The following is a 20416-nucleotide window of genomic DNA, read 5'->3' on the forward strand; positions in this document are numbered from 1 at the left end:
TATTATAGCATTCACATATGTAAACATTTTAAAATAACACTAATATTTCGTAAAATAATTGTAATAAACCCATTATTGAAATACTTTCATGCACAATCAGGTGAATTTAAGTTGGTAGTTGCTGAATATATTTTACAACAAAGAGTCCAACAGCCAAATTTATTTTATTATTTTATTACAGTCATTATTAGCATTGGCTACATAAATCATACAATGAAGATGGCACACATTTTTCATGAGTTAGAAGATCAGGTTCAATTATCAAATGGAGAACTGTGGAAAAAAATCAATGGGCATTTGATCACAAGTTCATTGATAATACAATTTTATCCAACACTTACCGGTTGATAAACAATATTGTGACAAGTTGCTTTACAATAGGAGAAATGTTATATTCTCAAGGTATTTAATATTTGACTGTATAGAATTCTAACACATGGAATCATTCATATTGTCAAAGGCCGTAAAAAGTCAAATATTTAGTATTGAACCAGTTTTGAGTAACTATGAATTTCCATATTATTAATAGGTACCATAAATGAGTGCAGTACTCATCTAGACTATCAGCCTACAGTAACTAACTTTCACTTAATATATATTTATTGTTATTTATGTACACACTTCTATACATAGTGCAGCAACATAGCACATCATTTACACCAAACTGTGACATTTAAGCACATTTATGGAGCTCTCATCATTGTATTAAAAAAAAAACATGAACCCTGCAAAAGTACAAGAAGAAGACAAATACAAAAATAACTTCACAGATTCTGCACTGTAAATATGGGATAGCTAATGATTACATTTTTGGAGAATTCATATATGATGAGTGAATTAATTCACAAAATAATTACACAACATAGATGGTGTACACGCATTTGGGAAATATTGGAGGAGCTAGTGTGTTGGCTAGTGTAACAAATCTCTCTGGAGGATCAACTTCCAAATTCTTTCAATGACAAATCAACGACAATATGTCAGACATGCAAAATGAACGAATAAACACAGGGGAAAAAAAGAATAAAGAGGAAAGTTAATGCTAAGAATAGTAGCAGCATGTTTATAGTTAGGAATAAGAAAAACGGCCACGTCATAATAATGATTTGTGATGTTCATAAAAATAATAATAATCAAGGTTGAGATGCACTAAAGCAAACTGTGTGCGTGACTCAAATATGGAGTGTAGCCATGATTTGCTAAGGTTCTCACACTAAAGTCAGCTGTGCTCATTTTGTTCGACTCTGTGTTGTGCAATCCAATCAGTGGTTGTGTGCGCTTTTCATCTGTCCAGCGACTTTGTGTTTGTGTGAATGTGTTCTTCCTAAAAATGGACTACAGCTGTGGTTATCATAAAGTGTTCTACCTTCACCTCTTCCCTTCTTCACTCATACTAAAGCCCTTCGGATGGCCACGGTAAGCCTCGCCTTTCATCCTCAACCAATTACTGGAGCATCTTCATCCTGTTGAGAGCGGAACCGGCTTTGAACCACTCGATTTGCGTCTCGTTGAAAGTGTGGTTTAGGGAGATGGACTCCTGGCTGCCGTCGCCATGTTTGATCACCGCTGTCAGTGGCTAGAGGAGGAAATAGATCATTCATGACTCATGTGGATAAGCGACAATCACAATTCTAAATATATTGACAAAAATGACATGGGTGTTTGATGGATGCACGATGTGGCTTACCTTTCCGGGAGCAAAGGATTTCAGGCCAGTGATCGAAATGTGGTCGTCGGGGCGAATTTTGTCATAGTCGCTCGCGTCGGCAAAAGTTAGTGGCAGCAAACCTTGCTTCTTCAAGTTGGTCTCTGTCAAAAAAAAAAAAATAAATAAATAATTTATCTTGGAGAGAATGAGATACAAATGAAGGACCTTGAAAAATCAATACGACATATACTCTCACTAGAAGTAAGATTAAAACAGATTAAGTCGTCTCGAATTTTACCGTGGATTCTCGCAAAGCTTTTGACAATGATAGCCCGTCCCCCCAAGTGGCGAGGCTCCAGGGCGGCATGTTCTCTGCTGGATCCTTCGCCGTAGTTTTCATCTCCAACTACCACCCAGTTGACTCCATTGGCCTGGATTACAAAGTTAAAGATTTAAATTAAACACTGAATTGAAACAGCAAATAAGATACATAAAACCTGAGATATAAATAGTGAATTTCAATTCACGGCATGAAATGGCGACATTGGAAACTCGCCTTGTAGTGGCGAGCCACATCCGGTACTCCATCATACTCTCCGGTGAGATAGTTCTTGACTTTGTTGACCGCATCGTTCTCGGTGTTAACAGCACCGATGAGCATGTTGTTAGAGATGTTGTCGAGGTGACCGCGGAATTTTAACCAGGGCCCGGCGGCACTGATGTGATCCGTGGTACACTTCCCCTTCACCTAAAAAATTCAAATGAGAAACAGTAGTATTAAGGAAGTGGAAGCAGCTCATGAATTATAAATAGGTCCAGAAAAGATTTTCATTTCACCTTGATAAGGACCTTCATGTCTTCCAGGTCTCCTCCATGCCATTTATCAAAGGGCTCCAGTAGCTGCAGGCGATTGCTGGAAGGGTTTACATCCACCTACAAAATGAGACCTTATTGTTTTCCAGCTTTTCTTTAAAAATACAAATTAGATAATTGTATTATTATTTTTTGTGCCAACTACTTTTTCTTCACTTTGAGTCTAATGAACTGACCTGAACAAAGCCGCCTTCAGCTGGAGGATGCTGGTAGGTGTCTTGGCCAGGGTCAAAGTCTCTGGAGGGGAGCTCGTCACCACAGGGGGGTTCCAATTTAAATTTCTCGCCGTTAGGAGCGGTCAAATAGTCCGTCTCTGGGTTGAAGTTAAGGGTTCCGGCCAGAGCTAATGCAGTGACAATCTATAATGAAGAGATTTATAACGCTTAGTTTTAACGCCAAGCATTTTTTCAATTAAAAATGATCAGGATGCACTCGTGACAAAAGTTCTTAAATATTTTATTTGGTCATGCTAATACGAGCTACTCCGCCGTATATTTACCTGCAGCAATGCTTACCTCAGGAGAGGTGACAAAAGCATGTGTAGCGGGATTAGCATCATTTCGAGCAGTGAAATTTCTGTTGAAGGAAGTGACAATAGTGTTCTTCTCTCCTTTTTTCACATCCTGCCTGTTGACAGTAAACATACAGAACATATTGTTAGCATCAAGGACTATTTGACAGTACTTCTTTTAGGTTGTCCAAAGTTGAAATAAAACCGATCCCAGAAAAAAATATTTTATTAATTTGCATTATATTTACATCAGTATATAACTCGTACCTGTCCCATTGACCGATGCAAGGTCCACATGCATTGGCGAGTACAATCCCACCAACATCACTCAAGATCTTGGCCTGGATGAAAGAATATGAATTGGAAATATGTAAATGCTTCCTGTTTTTTCTTCACACAAACACCATTTTTCTGTAAGGTTCTGACTCACATATCCGTCCCTCTCAATGGTAGCCCGAATCTGTTCAGAACCAGGGGTGACTGTGAACTGAGCCTTGCACTTCATCCCTTTATCCAAAGCCTGCTTGGCAAGAGAGGCGGCTCTGCCCATGTCCTCATAGCTGGAGTTTGTGCAGCTACCAATCAGACCTGTAGTTTTAAAATCACAGCCCACATTAGGTAGTGATCACATTGTGTCCACATTCCTCCAGCAGAGTTGAAAGGAGAGCTTCCTGATTCAGCAGTAATGTGATCATGGCAGGTCAATAACACAGCTAGTGGCAAAAAAAAAAGAAAGCAATATCCCACTTCACTAAACAAAGCATTACCAAAAAAAAAAAAAAGGACTTACCAACTTTAACCTCGAGGGGCCAGCCGTTCTTCTGAGCAGTGGCGCCAATGTCAGACACAGGGTGGGCCAAGTCGGGGGTGAAAGGCCCGTTGATGTGAGGCTTCAACTGTTAGGAGAGTTAAACAATGAATTAAAGACAAGACAATCATTACATGTTTGCATGACATCGTAAAATCCCGAGAGACTATACGGCACCTCACTCAGGTTAATCTCAATGGTCTGGTCGTATTCGCAACCATTATCTGGAACCAAGTCATCCTTGAACTTTTCAGACAGAGCGGCAATGTCTATAGAAGGAACAAAGAAGAATCACGAGTGATTGAATACTGACTAAACATCACAAGACTGTCAAAATAGCTAACCTGCACGACCAGTTTTCTCAAGGTAAGTCTTCATGCGATGGTTGTAGGGGAAAAGCGAGGTGGTTGCGCCGATCTCAGCACCCATGTTGCAGATGGTGGCCATACCTGGTAAGTAAAAGGATCATCTCAATCTTACAAGAAAGCACTAATCTGCAAAAAATAGATCTTACCTGTACAAGAAATGGAGTCAACTCCTGGGCCATGATACTCTACAATAGCACCAGTGCCACCTTTTACAGTCAGTATGCCAGCCACCTTCAGGATGACATCCTTTGGAGATGTCCAGCCTGACAGGGAGCCTGTTAGCTTCACTCCAATCACCTTCAACCAAAACAGGACCAGGTTGAGACTATTAAAGTAGACGTTGAGTCCAAAATGATGGCAAGAACTCACTTTGGGGCACTTGAGCTCCCAGGGGATTCCAGCCATGACATCAACAGCATCAGCTCCACCGACGCCGATGCAGACACAACCCAGACCACCACCGTTGGGAGTATGTGAGTCTGTACCAATCAGCATCACCCCAGGGTATGCATAGTTCTCCAAAATGATCTGCAAAAAACAAGAGACATTTAATTACTACATTTCCTTTCCCTGGTGGTATCCAAAGCACTTTGGGCTTTTGCTTTATGAGCTCAATGAGCCAGGGAAAACGTAGGTCATGTACCTGATGAATGATTCCTGAACCTGGTTTCCAGAAGCCTACTCCGTATTTGGCACCAGCAGTTGCCAGGAAGTTATAAACTTCCTGGTTTATATCCTGTGTCGGAATAGTGAGGTATTATAGAATGGTAATGTTAAACTTGCTAGGACGTTAGGGTTTGGGTTACCTCACCTTAGCCCTCTGCAGGTCCTGAACCCCTCCGATCTGAGCCTCAATCAGATGATCACAGTGGATAGTGGACGGCACCGCCACCTTGGGAAGACCGCTGCTGATGAATTGGAGCATGGCCATTTGAGCTGTAGCATCCTGCATAGCCACACGGTCCGGACGCAAGCGCAGGTAAGTGCGACCGCGCTCAATCTCCTGCCCTGCCGGATCATCCAAATGACCATACACAATCTTCTCAGACAGCGTGAGAGGTCTGTTGAGTCTAATGGAAGGGGTGGACGGATTAGGAATGAACTTGCAATGCATCATATGTACAGAAAAATGGAGCTAGAAGGGGAGCTGACCTCTTTCTCACAATGTTGATGTTCTTACGCAGCTGCTCATAGTTAATGCTTGAACCCGGCTCAAAGCGGCTCATTGCCACTTTGGCCTCGGCGCTGAGGGCAGCAGACACATGTAATCGCCTGGCACCGCTTCCAAGGGCCAGCTGGACCAAGACGAACAAAATAAGATTCCAGGATATGACATGACTTTTATTATACAGTTTAGGGATAGATAATTACGCAATAACTTGATAAAAGTATGAAAGGCAATAAAATGATTAAACAATGAGAGCACTGTCTGAAATCAAATTAAGGGGTAGATTAATAAAAACATGCCCCATGGTTAAAATCTAACATTTTAGTCACAGAACTTTTTGAAGACCTAAAATGCTGGTAAACAAAATCAGACGACTAAACACATGTATACGTGGTATCGTTTAACTTTTAGAGGGAGCAATGTGTTAAACATTGTCCCGTTTTTTTTTCATTTTGCTTGTCAAACAAGTGACACAATGACGTTATTCACTTTTATAGACTTATGTGACCCACGGCCCAAAAAGCTGCAGCACCAGCAGCTCTATAGATTGTTTAACCTTGCTGTCACCTTGCAAAACTAAAATCGGATTTCGGGTGGATGGACAATTTAGTTTACTCATTTGGATAACATGACATGGTTTAATATTAGTTCACGTCAAACTGCAGGCAATGTATACCCGCAACACGATGACATGCGTCACACCTTCGAGTCATCCAGGGACACTGTGACCTGCCTAGCAACGATTCAATAATGTGCACTCTAATAAGCATTTTACTTGCTATAAATTAACCGTAAATGAATATTAGTGGACTCCAATGTACAAACCAATCTGTTTTTCTTTATATATCATATTTAGAAAGACAGCTCATATCTATGAGAAGAAAAAAATTAATGTTTTTACCCGCAACCGAGTGACAGTGAAACAGTAGGACGCCATTTTGTTTTGGAAGTATGCGTGTCGCACTCTTGTGACGTCATTCAACTTTAGCACCGTTATTTACGTTCATTACGTATCATTCCAATTGAACATGGAGGATAAAAGACATTGTTTTTTTTTTTATGATTCATTTCGTACAAAGCAAGATGTCATGATAGTTTGTCCCATTCGAGATGAGTGAAATATTCAAAGCACAGTGTAGATTGTCACTTCCAACCACTACATCATTATTTATTTCTAAAGAACGTCATTTCCCACAAGCCCTTGTTTAAAAGAAATGTCGTGTTTGCTGTTTTGAATGGATAAGGCAGCCCAATAATTTGTGGGCCCGCCCCTCTTTCAGCCAATAGACACTCTGTTGCCATCACCGCTTATATTTTTAGCAAGCGCTCAGCGCTCCGAGAAACTACAAATATCCCTCCGCGCTATTTGCTGGGGTTCACTTTGTGAACTAGAATATAAAAAGAAATCATTATTATTTTTTTATACTGAGTAATTTTTCAAAGATCGTTAAATGATACTAAATCGTGAAAACGTGATTTTTTTTCTTCTATTTTCTCTTTTACCTATTATTATTATATAATATTTAAAGCGCTGCATGTATTATTGATGCAGGCAAGGCTTAAAAAAAAAAAAAAGAATTTAAAAATAACAGAAAAGAGGCCATTACATCCGAGAGAAAATAGTTCCTGTCGTCACGGGGGTGTAGGCGAGTCACTCTGTATAAATACGTCGGCTTGTCCGAGCGTAAAGTTTCCCCGGACCCTCCATTCAACTGTCAACTGCAGTCTGGCAAACGATGCAAAACGAATAACTGTTGCAAGGTGAAATATGGACTCAACGCTGTGATATCCCAAAAAGATCTCGAAGATTGCATTCAAATTAAAGCCAAGTCGAGGCCGGTAAGTTGTAGCAAAAGGTTCATTTTAATTTATCTCTATATATGCTTGCTCATTTTGTCGCTCCATCCAAATGCTTTGGCTCCGATCCGCCTCCAATTTATGCTTTTACAACAATGATAGGTATTTTCCTCAATGTCTCTGTTTATGTTAGCTTCGCCTCTTAAAGCTGCAGCTGTCATGTGTATTAATCATGCCTGCCTGGGTTAAACAATTATTTACTCATTTTCATTGCTTGATGCATATGAAATTGAATCAACTGGCTGTTTGCATCTCAATTACAATTAGTCTCATTATTTGCTTATGATATTTTGCTTCTGCTCCGCTCAGTCCTGTCGCATGTCAGTGACGCTAGATTCTCCAATCCAGTCTCAGTTAAATTGGCTCGAGGCTTTAAAACGGTAAACAATAATGTTAAATAATATACAAACAGGAATCTGCGCTCTACATTATAATGTCATTTAAAATGTTGCGTCTTTAGACTTAAGGTATTAATGGTTATTTTTATTGGCTGTCAGTGCGTCAGTGTTTTTCTTTTTGCAGCTCTGCACTTACATTAAAATGAGCGGTGATTCTGTTTAGTACATGATTAAAAAAAAAAAAATAATCACGGCCCTCCTTATGATGCAGTGCAGTTGGACACCACTGCAAACTACACCCATAATAATAAACATGTTCAATCAATACCTCTCAAACAATGTTAGTTTGAACTAACCCTTTCTAAAGGCTGACTGTTGCATTGATCTCATTGGATTGTGTTAATTATATCGGGCACTCCTTTTAAAATATGGTGGTTGTCTCTTTGAAATCACATTAGGCACTGAGAAGACCAGCAGTCACGTAGCTGAGATTTCACAGCTCAGTAGCACATGTTTGAAGCTCCATGTAAACAATACAGTGCATCCTGATTGCTCGCTCAGCCTGCAGTAATCGTGCTTTTTAAAAAAAAAAGAAAAAAAATCTTAAAAGCATCACTGATGAAAAATAAACTGAAAATAAATAAGGGGCAATCTGAGATTTATTTGTTGCCAATCTATTTTTTTTATTTGACTAATTGTTCATGTATTTTATTTAATGCTGAAAACAATGCATAGCACAAAATATGTCCCTATTTATAGCCCCGCTCCAACCAACCCCCATCTTATCCTCTCAATGTCACCTTTTTTTTTTCCCCCACGTAGAACTAAAAATGTAAATCTCCTGTTCACCTCCTCAAACGCCGCAATCCTCCATGTGCGGCTTTTATCCTTTGCAAATTTGGAATTGTCTTTTAATCAGATCTTTCAAAGATAAAGAATTCCCATCTGGCCAGGGAAGTTGATGTGAGAGGATTGTTTTGTTCATGGAAGGAAGGGAGGGAGGGGAGGATTGTGTGCATTGCATGATGGGAAATGATGTTCTATAATGGACAAGCTGCCATTTTACAATCCTTCCTCCAACGGGCGTCTTGTGATGCTGCTTTTTCATTTTTAATATGACAGTGACTTAGCGCAGGGATGAATGAGCTGGAGCATTAAGTAGAGGAGCTCCATGGGATCAGATTCGGATTATGAAGGATTTATGAGGCCAACATTGCATCTGTCGCATCCATCAGTACATCCTGTGCTCGTATAAATCCAAATTATAAAACGGTGAATTCCTATTTATGTACGTTGGCTCCGACAGATGTTACTTTACTAATATGTTGTGGTTCTGAATCCATCGGAGAGGTACAGCCTTCTGAAAAGATATGATCAAGAAGGTAAATAAGGTTCATTAAGAATGATAGATTGCGAAATAGCACAAAATGGCAACACCAATTAGCAGGAATATTTACAAATGACAAAATCGCCCTTGATCAGATCTTTGTGAAGTACCAACGTTTGTTCTCCTTTTCATCCCTGCAGCACTGAAGTTCCCTCCACTTGAGACGTCGACAAACAACCTGCTGTCCCTGCCTCCGAGGTGCCTTTTCAAAATGGTGACTCTAAAGTCACGCAGTGTACAGTAAGACAGAGGAAGAGTCAAGGACATTCGGCTTTTGCATCACCTTTAAAAAGAGAACCTCATCTCACACGCTCAGAGTACAGTCATGCATCTCGAGGTGAAGGTCGCCCTTAACTTCATCGTGTCCTATTTGTACAATAAGCTACCTCGGCGTCGGGCCGACCTCTTCGGGGAAGAGCTGGAGCGTATCCTGGTGTCTCGCTTCGAGGGCCACTGGTATCCCGAGGCTCCTCTTCGGGGTTCTGCGTTCCGCTGTTTGCACCTGGGAGCCCCGAGAGACCCGGTTGTGGAGCTGGCCGCCAAGAGGAGTGGGCTGGATACGGAGGAGGTGCGAGCAAATGTCCCCGCGGAGCTCAGCGTGTGGATCGACCCCTATGAGGTGTCCTATCAGATTGGGGAGAAGGGGACGGTTAAAGTGTTGTACCTGGAGGACCCCCCGGGCCTCAGCTGCGATGGCGAGCGACCTGAAGGGGTAATGAGAGAGGTCAAAGGAGAGACTGAGTTGGATGAAGCCAAGAGTTTGGGCTTCAATCCAGACGCTCAGGTGTTTGTTCCGATCGGAAGCCAATTATCTCCTTCCCTTATGGCGCCGCTCTCCAGTTCTCCCACGCCGCCGTCTGTCCATCCCGGCCCCGCCCTCTTCAACTACCCCACCTGCAGCTCGCCCGCCGACCCGGCCGCCCACTCGTCCAACACCTCCACCCCTCCCCCCTACCTGGCCGCTCAGCAAGCCACCCCCTCGCTCCCCGCCGCCCGCCCTCAACCCATCACCTTCACCACCGCCGCTTTCGCCGCCACGAAATTCGGCTCCACCAAAATGAAAAAGTGCAGCGTGGCCGGGTCGGCCGGCGCCTCCAGCGTCGTCGTCGGGGTCCCGCCTGTCCAGAGGATGCTCTCCCACTCGCCCACCGCCATGTTGGCTCCGGAGATGCTGAAGCACAAGTCGCTCTCACTCTCCATGCACTCGCTCGTGGCCCCTATCCCCAGTCAGCTGTCCCCCAACGCCAAAGAGTTTGTCTACCCGGGATCCCAGAGCCCCCTTTACTTCGACGCGGACCCCCAGCCCATGCAAGCTCACGCTAGCCGATTCCAACCCCCCCACAGCATGGGTACCCACCCGACCTTTGACCCTTTCTCCAGTCCTCCCCCATCTCAGAGCGTGGGCATCTTGGGCACCAACGGTGAGATCCCCTACATGGAGAAACCTCAATTTGTTGAGGGTTTAGGGAGCTACAACCTGCAATATCCAAGCCAGTCCTTCCAGCCTGTCGTGTTGGCCAACTAAGCCTTTCTTTGTCAAGAACTGGCCCAGATATTTTTTTTTTTCTAACACCTAATACTAATGCAAGCTAACACTTAGTTTTCCTACAGATTTAATCACGTAGCTTTCCTACAGAGATTTCAAGATACTCATTATCTCATGGTAATTTTTTTTTGGTGGTCATCACATGGTCTGCTTCGAATTCATCATCGCCATTGTTGTTCCTACTGGACATGAAGTACTGTAAAGCTCCAGTTTGCACGTCACACTGTGGAGAAAAACAAAAAAAGGATCTAGCCAAGTATTGCACTTTGCTCCGCAATCTGTTCAGTGCTGACTATTCGGGGAGGAGGAAGAAGGTGAGGGGGGGGGGGGGGGGGGGGGGGTTCTCGCATGTGTTGTGATCTGGAAAAAAAAAAAAATCACGTGACCGGCCGCCTTTGCACGCTGACATCACAGCAGTAAATACAGAAACGGATTTATCATCAGCGAGAGAACACGTCCGTGGAATGTTTTGGCGACGGAGCGAGCATAATAGAAGAATGTAATTCATCTGTCAGGGGGGGGGATTGCAGCGGGGAAGGTCGCGGAAACCTCTGTGAGGGAAAGGAAGCTTTGCATCTTAAAAGGACGCCGCTCACGTGCCCATGTCTGCAGCAAGCATACATGTAGACTTGCACACAACTGTCATCCGTGTGTGAAGGTGAACAAGCTTGAAGGGAGGGGGGGGAGTAAAAAAAAAAAAGATATTTTGATAAATGGCTCAGAGTGACTTTGGGGATTTAGCCATGTTTTTTCCTCCAGCGAGAGGGTTGCTTTGTCTCGGTGTGTGTTGACTTTGAGAGCGAGCATTTTTTTTTTTTTAAAACCCAGAACACGTTGCTGGTGAGCTTAAATGGTATTGAAGCGAAAGGCTAACACTGTTCTGCCCCTCCTTGAAATGCTTCAGTGCGGAGGGAGAGCAGGGAAAAAGGTGAGGCTGCTGGTTGTCAAGTGGACATCGGTGAATGTTGGAAATTGATGGTTGGCATTTGTTGCTGTTTTAAGATGGTGGCAGTTTTTCCAGTCTAATGTGCAATTTCTAAAATGGGCAATTTGAGCACTTTATTAAGCGGAGCTCTACTCTCATCCATTTTTTTTTTAATGCATTCCACTGTCATTTGAAAAAGATGCAAGTACTTCAAAAATTTATTGAAAATGAAATTGTCCATTTAATGTTTTTCTTGACCGAGATATGTATTCGTGTTTTGTACCTAAGGACCCTTAACTGTTTTTTCCCTTTCACCACCCTTTTGGATTATGTGAAAGGAAATATGGATTTTTTTTCTTCTGTAATTAAAAAAAGACCCGATAGTATATTTTTGTTTTTTCCAAAATTAATTATTGACAGTCCGAGAAAAATGTAAATATAAAATTCTTATGTTCAGATTTGTTTAGTTTCTTACATGCTGAATTTATTTTTGCAGAAATCAACCTGGATATATGCAAACTGATTAAATCAATTAAATAAATACAGGTATTACAATTATGTACAGAGTCTAGTATCGAATGTGGATTGTACCGGAAGTCAAAAGACGGGTAAATGTATTAAAGCCGGGGGTTTGAAGAGCTGAATGTTTTACAAAAGATGGTTCATATCACCACCATAACTCCAATCTGAAAACTTAACTACCTTAACTACCATTGATGGATATAGACATCAAATATTAATTTTAACTGGGCTGGCAGTGAATGATTAAAATTGACATTTAACTCTTCTCCCCTTTTGTGTGACCCTATGGTCTCCATGATATAGCCATATCCCAGTTAGTCATTACTTAGACCCTTCCTCCCCCTTGTCAAGTGAAAAGACCCCGACGTGGGTTTCTACCTCTCATCTCCCTGAATAGTCTTTGAATAGGAAGGATGAAGGAAATGAATGTTGTACTCGTAGTCAGCCCCGGTTGAGATGGCCTGCAGAAGCCCAACTTGGATTCCTGCATATTTTATGGCGCTTAAAAGAACTCCAAATAGGGTGTGCGTATAAAATTTAGAACTGCAAAGCGTGTGCAGGAATTGAGCTATTTGACATGCACCCCAAACTTTTAAATGCAGGCTACAATCGGGGTTGAAGAGAAATACGAATTTTGTATTCTGATGTTCTTTGCTTATAATGTGTTTTATTTTGCACTTTGTAATATTTCATTGTTAGAAGAGTTTATTTTCTATGTGACATTTAACATTAAAGTATATAATTAAAAAGATGTATAGTTTTTTCTTTTTCTGACTGTATTTTTATGATTTTTTTCCCCCCTCTCTCCTATTTTGTATCCGATCCGTACACCTTGTAGATGTTTAACAAAATCTTTCACGAATGAAATGCAATGACCTGTTTTCTTGGAATGGGGCATTACTACTGCAGTTTCTTATTGTATCAGATTTCTTTTTTAAGTTTGTAATAAAAAGACCAGTAAGCATGGAAAATAACCGTCTCATTGGTATTATTGTTTTGAAATAACAAATGAAGACCTCCACCAAGTCTTTCCTAGCACCAAAATACTCGAGTGACGCATCCAAATATTGCAGTAAACAAACTCCAGTGATGTTTGATCAATAATTCAAAGCAAAGATGAAATTCTCCGATGGCGAGGAGCCAGATTGCGCACCACCCACCTCACAGCAGGAGACATCCCAGTAGATATTGCTGCAGATTTCATCATCGTTTGCACGCGTGTTGGGAGGGGGGGGGGGAGCAAGGGGGGTGCGTCAACTAATGTTGCCTAGCCCTTTCTATAGTAACGTGTTGAGACATTTATCACGCGTGACTGGCCTTGACTCTCCTCTACATCTCCCTCTTGTCTTCCTTCATCCATCTTTTTTTTTTTTTGCTCCACCTCAGCATTTCCTTTTCCGTCCTTAAGCCCCGCCCCTTTTTAGTAAGCCAGCTCCTCCTTTGCATCTCCCAATACTTTCCTTTCATTCTCTTTGAGGCTTGTCGCTGTTACGCAACACTGCTCCCCTGTGTGTGGATGTGATCATTACGCAATCGCTCCTACTCTTCTGGAATACTGATGAGCAGAAGGGAGGAGGGAAAACGCGTGCAGCATCCAAACAAAAACACTGTGCGTGTGTGTTCACGTGCGGATGATACGAAATGTGAAATCACGGTTGGAGAGGTCTGACAACACACAAGCAGCCTGGTGTTGTCTGATGATGACAAGTCAAGGTCAAACTGAGCCAAATTGTTTTTATAATGTTGATTTATTTGTTTTTTTCTGAATGCATGATACACGATACAGAATTATGTATCCATACGTGATTAGGACAATACAAAAACACCCAAGAATTTTTTTTTTTTTTAATAGAAAGTTTTGCAAAACACACAAAAAAAATCCTGATACTATTAAATAATTCTCTATAATTGTAGCTGCTTCAAATAACTGATAAATGATGCCAAGAAGTAAAACAGGGTGGTTTTACCTTCAACTATACATTACCAACAAAGAAAAATATTTTCATATAATTTGTGCTTGGAAATATGTTTTACACCGAGGAGCATATATTGTATGCATGCACATGAATAAACATGTAAAACAATGTTTTACTTTGTGTTGTGCAACAAATAAAAATACAGTAGACACGAATAAAACGAGAGTTTGCACGGATTTAATTTATATTAAATGGTGCCGGTGTAGCACAATTCGACCACACATGCAATTTGCTCTTTTTTAGCATTATTGGAGCAGACGAATAAAATAGAATCTGGAATTTGGAAAATATTTGAGCTGTTATCTTCTGTATATTTTCAATTTCTTACTTCGTGTAAAACAAAAAACTGCTACAATACACACTGACCAACACCATTAATGAATCTAATAGATTCTTTCAGCGCAGTCAAAATTATCCCGGACACTTTAAATTTAATAATAATAAAATAAAACTCATTGGCTGTACTGACAGTCCAATACAGTGCATATTTTTATTGAATGTCAATGCAAACTAAGCTTGAAATTAGAAAAAAATCTCTTTCTACAACCCTTTTGAAATTGAAACGATCAAGAAAACACGTAAGCACCAACTGATCCAGTAAATAAATCTACATATAGATTAATTTGCAGTTCATAGGAAATAATCCACACAGTGATCAAAAGATGCCATTTTTTTTTAGCTGATGTTTTGCCCAATAGGAAATCAAGCGAACCATACTCGGATGGTTGGCATTATTATGCGGGTCATAACATCAGACTCCAGATGCTCTGCATTAATATGCCCATCATGAAGCACGTCTGCTCTTTAGTGAAGGTTTACCGACATAAGTACACTTGGTGTAAAATCGTCAAGACATTGATAGAAGACAAATTACACTGGGTTTCATGCATTTACGATCCTAAACTACAGAGGATCAAAGTGGAAGCACAAAAAGACTTTAGGGGGGGTTTCCTTTTCAAAATAACATTTTACACATCACGGAAATCAAACAAGCAATATATAACCGGGTATTATTGCCACATTTATTGGCGCACAAGCCGACCTATTACCAAAAAACACACGCCCGAGTCTTATAACAGTCTGTGAGGTACTTACTAATTAAAACAGGCAGCCCAGTCTAGCAACCCATAAAAAAATGGACATTTTGCCAAATAGACCTACATGCTGCATTTACCGTACTCCCGACATTTCAAAACCGTGACGTGGTCGATGAGGTACGTAACCCTGCACATACTGTATTTATATCTTGAATTGAGATCCCATGATATAAATCTGTTTTTCAAAACAAAACAGTTAACCCATTGGAGTCCCTGCTTAGTCATTGGTTTGATTTTTTTCCTCAAAGAGATATAAAGAATTTGACATCACAATCAACGGATGCATTATTACCATTAGAATAAATACAGCACTCATTGACTATTTGGCAAATATAAGGAAAAGCATTGGATTATAAAGACAGTCAAAATCCCTGTTTTAGGATACAAAGACCTCCAGGCTATTTTTTTATTTATTTACAGGGTTTAAGAGCCTGTCGGGAAGTCGTAATTATTATTTTTTTAAAACCCCTCGCCATCACCACACTACCTTAATGCAGTTGAGGGCTACTAGCGCCCTCTACCTGCAGAGTGTAGTAAAATAAACATCCTCGCGTACATACCCCTCCACAAAAGGGAGGGCCACTGATACCTTTAAACCGATACTTTTGACAGAAACTCGATTTAAAAAAAAAAAACCTACACTTTATTTGTGTAAAGGTCAGATTTTTAATCAAACCTTTTGAGGCTCAGGATTTGAAATGACTATGGGGACGTCATGCATTTTTTTTTTTTTTTTTTTTAAATTAAGCTACCGTCCTTCCCACAGTGATTATAAGGTACCTTCAACCACGAGGGCCTTCTTAGAAAAAGTGCAACAAGGGATTACAAACTGGAGAAGAATATACATAGTGTGTGTATGTGTGTGTGTTGCTTGACAGAAGAACTAAACAGATTCTCCGCGGCCATTCCTCCACCACCTGAGGTTATCCGCTTTCTTTCCTTCCAGATCCTGATTTGGACTCTATTCTTTTTCTGTCTTAGCATTTAGGAAGGAATTAAGACACAAAAAAGTACGTGCGACACAAGGAAAGGTGAGGGGGCGCCGTTCTAAATTCACAACTGATGGCACTCATGCTTTGGTCCGCTAAAGGAATGCAGTGATTTAAGGAAAAAAAAAAAATTTTTTTTTTGACTCCGTATCATCTGCTTGCCATTTTCATATTTCCTGACTTCCTTGAAAGCATCTCGAGACCAACTGAATTTTCCGTGTGTGTCTCTCTATGGGAGTGTTGCCGCCTTCCTCTGGGTGAAGGAGCCAGGCGCTCTCCACAGACCTTCCTTCCCATGACCACCGCTGCCAGCCTAGCCCCCCAAGTGTGTATCAGACACTCCGGCGCCAGGATCGGACCCGCGACCGGAGCTCGACACAGTGACCGGAGGTCAGCAAGAGTGCAAATTTGGATTTCCCTTGTGTGTTTGTGTCTGTGTTGAATTCTGCGGGGTAGGAAGTTCTGCTTTTGTCGGATTGATAATTCGATTTTTTCTGACCAGGTCTTTACAGCGGACCGTACTTGGCCTCATAGCGGGCAACTATGTTCTTGCAGCGACCGCAGTCTTTCCGCATTTCGGCCACTTGCTGTCGAAGGGCTGCGTTTTCCCGCTCCAGGAAGGAGGCACGCACCGTAATCTGGTTCTCTTTGAGGCGCCGGGCGTCACGGGATCGTTTGGCGGCCAGGTTGTTCTTCTTCCTCCTGGACCAATATTTGTCATCCTGAGCAAAAATAAGACAGAATGAATGTTATATTTTCTGGCTCACATTTAACAAAGGGTTGAACAATAAAAGAATAAATAATAATAATAATTGCGATCCCCCACCCCGCAAATAATTTAATTCCACTACATGTCAATTTGAATGCAATTAATTTCAGTATTATAGATCTCAATTTTGGACCAAACATGCTCGAGAGTGAGTCAGCGTACCTTCTGTTCGTTGGGAACAAACACTTTCTTGGCTTTCTTGATCATGGGCTGCGGCTTGAGCTCCTCGTCGGAGAACTTGTGTTTGCGTGGGTTGAACAGCTCTCCCCCCGGCACACTGGAAAGGACCAGGTCGGTCGGATCGGGCTGAAAGTTAACATCCACCTCGATGTCGTCCGGGTTGATGGGAGACGGCGTGTTACGCTGTCCACTCCCTGTCATATATCAGAGAAGATCATTTAAATACTTTGTTGGTCAATTGGAATATGAAGATTGGTTTCAAATGATATATAATGTCCATCTGAGGGAAACCAGAACTTTGAAAATTGTGAAAAAAAATGTACACACTTGGACCATATGAATGCTAATTTCTTACCAGGATTCTTCTTGCTGACTTCCACAGCTTTTTCCTCTTCTTTTGCTTCCAGAGGCAAAGATTCCTCTTCCTGATCCTCCTCTTCATCATCCTCCTCATCTTCATCATCATCCTCTTCCAATTTGGCGGGCAGTAGCGTGGTGACAGTCAGCGCTTCCTCCGGCTCTGAGGCGACCGTCGTGGTGTCGGGAGCAGGCGGAGGAGACGTGGATGCAGACATTGTCGTGGCGCTGGGAGCGCCCGTAACCTTGAGGGCGCTTTTGCCTTTGCCTTCAGCCGGAGTCAGCGTTTTCTGCAGCTCCTCATCCTCCAGACTTGCAGGGATCCCGTTCTCCAATAGGAACTCATCCAGGTCCATGTACTCCAGATGAAAGGTCTCTCCATCGTAAGGAATGGTCTTCTCCCAAATGGCTGGGGTCAAGGAGGCTGACACGCCTCCGGCGCTGCCGCCACTGGTTCCTCTTGAAGCCCCACCAACGCTGGCTGCAGCAACCCCGCCCCCTTGCACATTGTCAGCTGAGCACAGTTTCTCCTTCTCCAGCTCTGAATTGAACACAAGAGGAAACAGAAGTTCATTTCATCGTCAAATAGGGCGTGGATGAGCTCACTTCCTAATTGTGATGGGGATAAAGGGTGTCAATGACAGTGACAAGTGGGTGGGGTGGGGGGGGGGGGGGTCAGTAAGTATTACAATACAATGACAGGATGTTGCACGGTCTACACACGCACCAAAAAAAAATTCAGAACAAGAAAGAAATGTGCAACATGCGAGCCACCATAATCGGGTTGCGTTTAGGGCGCAATAACAGTGTGGGAACGCAGAAGATTGCACTTGGAACTTTGTGTTCTTTTCGATTTTTCAGTAGCACCGAACGACCACTCTACATTCCCCAACATACTGCGGTCTTACCGTCGTCGCCTTCCTCCAGAATGTTTGGAGGAGGGATGTCCATAATCTTCTTTATAACAAACGGGAAAGACTTCTGCTTAGCTTCTGGACCGACGGTTGAGTCGGGCTGAAGCGCGACATCCACCTCTGCTTTACCGGTCATTGTTCGCCACCGAATTTGAAAAATTTGATATTAAACGGATACTGGATCACCGTCCAACTTCTGCGACGATTAAATCCACCCGTCGACAAAAGAAGACCGATATGAGGAAACTAGACTGCTCCCCTTTGTGTTGTCCGTACCCATGCAGAGCGCGTGTTGGATATTCATGAGGCAAAAGCCACGCCCATTTGAGGCATAGTAGAAGCTGATTGGTCGTTTATTCTGCCATGTGATAGTACTGTCTATACGGGACACGCAGTTTTTTATTTTATTTTTATTTATCGAGACAAATTCCGTTTATTTTAAACACAACTTCAACCGCAAATGTGTCTTAAAAAATCTAAGTCATTCATATCAAATGTAAATCGTCACAACGCTGAAATAACACGTCGGATATTTTTGCAATATGGCCACAAAACCAACCCGTGGAGATATGACAACTTCTCATTTGCACAATGTTGCTAACCAGACACAAAAAGGTTGAAAAGCATCGTTCGTGGGTTGCAGACTCGCCTGCAAACGAGTCGCGAGAACACTCGTGGCAAAACACGTGCCCCCGCCCTCGCCCGCGAACGTGACAGGACATTGTGGAGGGGGCGTGGCCGCGTGCTGTTCCCCGCGTGCTGCTCCACACGTGCTGCAAACTGACGTTCGAGTCAGTGGAAGAGACGCAATTTTTTTTTTTTAAACGCAATTTTTTTTTTTAAAGAAAAGATGATTTACAAAATTGAAAAATAGTAAGTGGATAAAAATGATCAATTAAATCGACTAACCATTTTTCACTATAATACGTATAGATCCACAACTAAATGTTTTGTACTGCACTGTACAGTAATCATGATGCCTATGATTCGGGTGACCGATTTATTTATTTTTTTTAAATCGATTTTTTAATTTATTTAACAGCTCAGAGTTTCTCTATATCACGCTTTGGTGCACGCTTCGGGGAGAGCGCGAGAGAGAAAGAGAGAGAGAAAGGGAAAGGGGGGGGGGTCAGTAAGGAAACTGGTCAAAGTCTAAGCAATCTTTTACTAAAGTAAAACACAAAGGAGTTAACCACTATATTTTTTAGACAACATTTTATTATTATGGCTAATGATTATTTATTAGGTACATAAAATTTAATTGTTAGTGGAACGTGTGAAAACAAGGTAGGTAATTGAGCTGTCAATACTCCCCTCTAGTGGGCATTCTTATAACGAAGTAATATATTACAAATGTTTAAAAAATCCATGAACTACAGCGTATTCTGATTTTCCACTTCAAAGAAAACATTTCAATCAGCATGAATATTATTTAAAAGTAAAATTAATCTCAGTAATCTCGTTTTCAAACTGTTTCAAATAGTTTCAAATGCATTTCCAGGAAGAGGAAAATACTTGGCGCTACCCCAACTCTCGTCATTTACTATAAATAGTATAATTAGTCTATAAAATTGGAATTGTATCCTAATTAACATGTTCCTTGGGGTCACACGCCTCCTCACCGGCATCTCACCGCGCATCCCCAGGGGGACCAGCCTCACTATTTGAAGACTGTAGTCATGAAACTAAGACTGACTAGAAATTGACAATATGGTGGTAGCGTGCACAAAACACCCTTAAAATCCACATATGGTAATTTGGAATAATTATATTTAGAGGCCGAAGTTATCAACACAATCACATTAGTTCATTGACCATATGTATGACATACGCACAAAGTAATTATTTTTTGGCCAAGCTCCGAATGCAGCCAAATATCAGATACAACAAACTACGTTGAAGAAATATGGTGAAAAATGAGTCAAAATGTCTTACCAATATCATCAAAATCTGAGAAAGAGAAGGGATAGTCAGCCAAGGATCTGATGAGATCAGGAACTTCCCCCCTTTCTCCAAGGATGTGATTTAAGGTTGACATCTTGAAGGATGACGAGAAAAACGGCGAGTCTCTTGGTCGGTGCTCTCGAACAAGACTTTGGAATAACTTTCAAGCAGCTCAAGTCACTCACATCACGGGGACGCGTGCATGTGCCCAAACTACTTGGTTGGGAATAATCCCGCCC

General features: G+C 41.8%; 3 protein-coding genes across 4 annotated transcripts; 1 reads left to right on the top strand and 2 right to left on the bottom strand.

Annotated features, from left to right (window-relative positions):
* Positions 1 to 158: 158 nt before the first annotated feature.
* On the bottom strand, positions 159 to 6365 carry LOC125984106 (aconitate hydratase, mitochondrial). The gene is made up of 18 exons (XM_049745999.1): positions 6278 to 6365; positions 5361 to 5503; positions 5020 to 5278; positions 4852 to 4944; positions 4578 to 4736; positions 4355 to 4505; positions 4185 to 4289; positions 4018 to 4109; positions 3823 to 3928; positions 3463 to 3620; positions 3300 to 3373; positions 3037 to 3148; positions 2698 to 2880; positions 2486 to 2581; positions 2205 to 2396; positions 1947 to 2079; positions 1688 to 1809; positions 159 to 1576 (listed from the first exon to the last, which is right to left on the bottom strand). Exons 1-18 carry the CDS (start codon positions 6311 to 6313, stop codon positions 1445 to 1447), a joined length of 2346 nt encoding a protein of 781 aa, XP_049601956.1. The 5' UTR covers positions 6314 to 6365; the 3' UTR covers positions 159 to 1444.
* Positions 6366 to 6962: 597 nt separating this feature from the next.
* On the top strand, positions 6963 to 10821 carry LOC125984145 (protein Tob2). Its single transcript, XM_049746093.2, has 2 exons — positions 6963 to 7215; positions 9099 to 10821. The coding sequence occupies exon 2, from the start codon at positions 9284 to 9286 to the stop codon at positions 10481 to 10483; it is 1200 nt and encodes a 399-aa protein (XP_049602050.1). The 5' UTR covers positions 6963 to 7215; positions 9099 to 9283; the 3' UTR covers positions 10484 to 10821.
* A 2859-nt stretch (positions 10822 to 13680) lies between these two features.
* Positions 13681 to 20380, bottom strand: tefb (TEF transcription factor, PAR bZIP family member b). Of its 2 annotated transcripts, none has more exons than XM_049746096.2 (4): positions 20169 to 20380; positions 17318 to 17860; positions 16945 to 17156; positions 13681 to 16735 (listed from the first exon to the last, which is right to left on the bottom strand). In XM_049746096.2, the coding sequence occupies exons 1-4, from the start codon at positions 20269 to 20271 to the stop codon at positions 16520 to 16522; spliced, it is 1074 nt and encodes a 357-aa protein (XP_049602053.1). In that variant the 5' UTR covers positions 20272 to 20380; the 3' UTR covers positions 13681 to 16519. The 2 variants fall into 2 exon arrangements, with proteins under 2 accessions (XP_049602053.1, XP_049602052.1); XM_049746095.2 differs by lacking the exon at positions 20169 to 20380 and adding an exon at positions 18228 to 18531.
* Positions 20381 to 20416: the final 36 nt, after the last annotated feature.

Source organism: Syngnathus scovelli, chromosome 16, assembly GCF_024217435.2.
Source record: "Syngnathus scovelli strain Florida chromosome 16, RoL_Ssco_1.2, whole genome shotgun sequence".
NCBI lineage: Eukaryota > Metazoa > Chordata > Actinopteri > Syngnathiformes > Syngnathidae > Syngnathus > Syngnathus scovelli.

Coding starts and splice junctions, on each gene's coding strand:
- LOC125984106 (XM_049745999.1), bottom strand. CDS start 6,313: ATGGCGTCCTACTGTTTCACTGTCACTCGGTTGCGG. Junction 5,504..6,277: donor TCACTGTCACTCGGTTGCGG/GTAAAAACATTA, acceptor GTCTTGGTCCAG/CTGGCCCTTGGAAGCGGTGC. Junction 2,582..2,697: donor CTGAAGGCGGCTTTGTTCAG/GTCAGTTCATTA, acceptor CTCATTTTGTAG/GTGGATGTAAACCCTTCCAG.
- LOC125984145 (XM_049746093.2), top strand. CDS start 9,284: ATGCATCTCGAGGTGAAGGTCGCCCTTAACTTCATCGTGTCCTATTTG.
- tefb (XM_049746095.2), bottom strand. CDS start 18,369: ATGACCGGTAAAGCAGAGGTGGATGTCGCGCTTCAGCCCGACTCAACC. Junction 17,861..18,227: donor TCTGGAGGAAGGCGACGACG/GTAAGACCGCAG, acceptor TGTTCAATTCAG/AGCTGGAGAAGGAGAAACTG. Junction 16,736..16,944: donor TTGTTCCCAACGAACAGAAG/GTACGCTGACTC, acceptor ATTTTTGCTCAG/GATGACAAATATTGGTCCAG.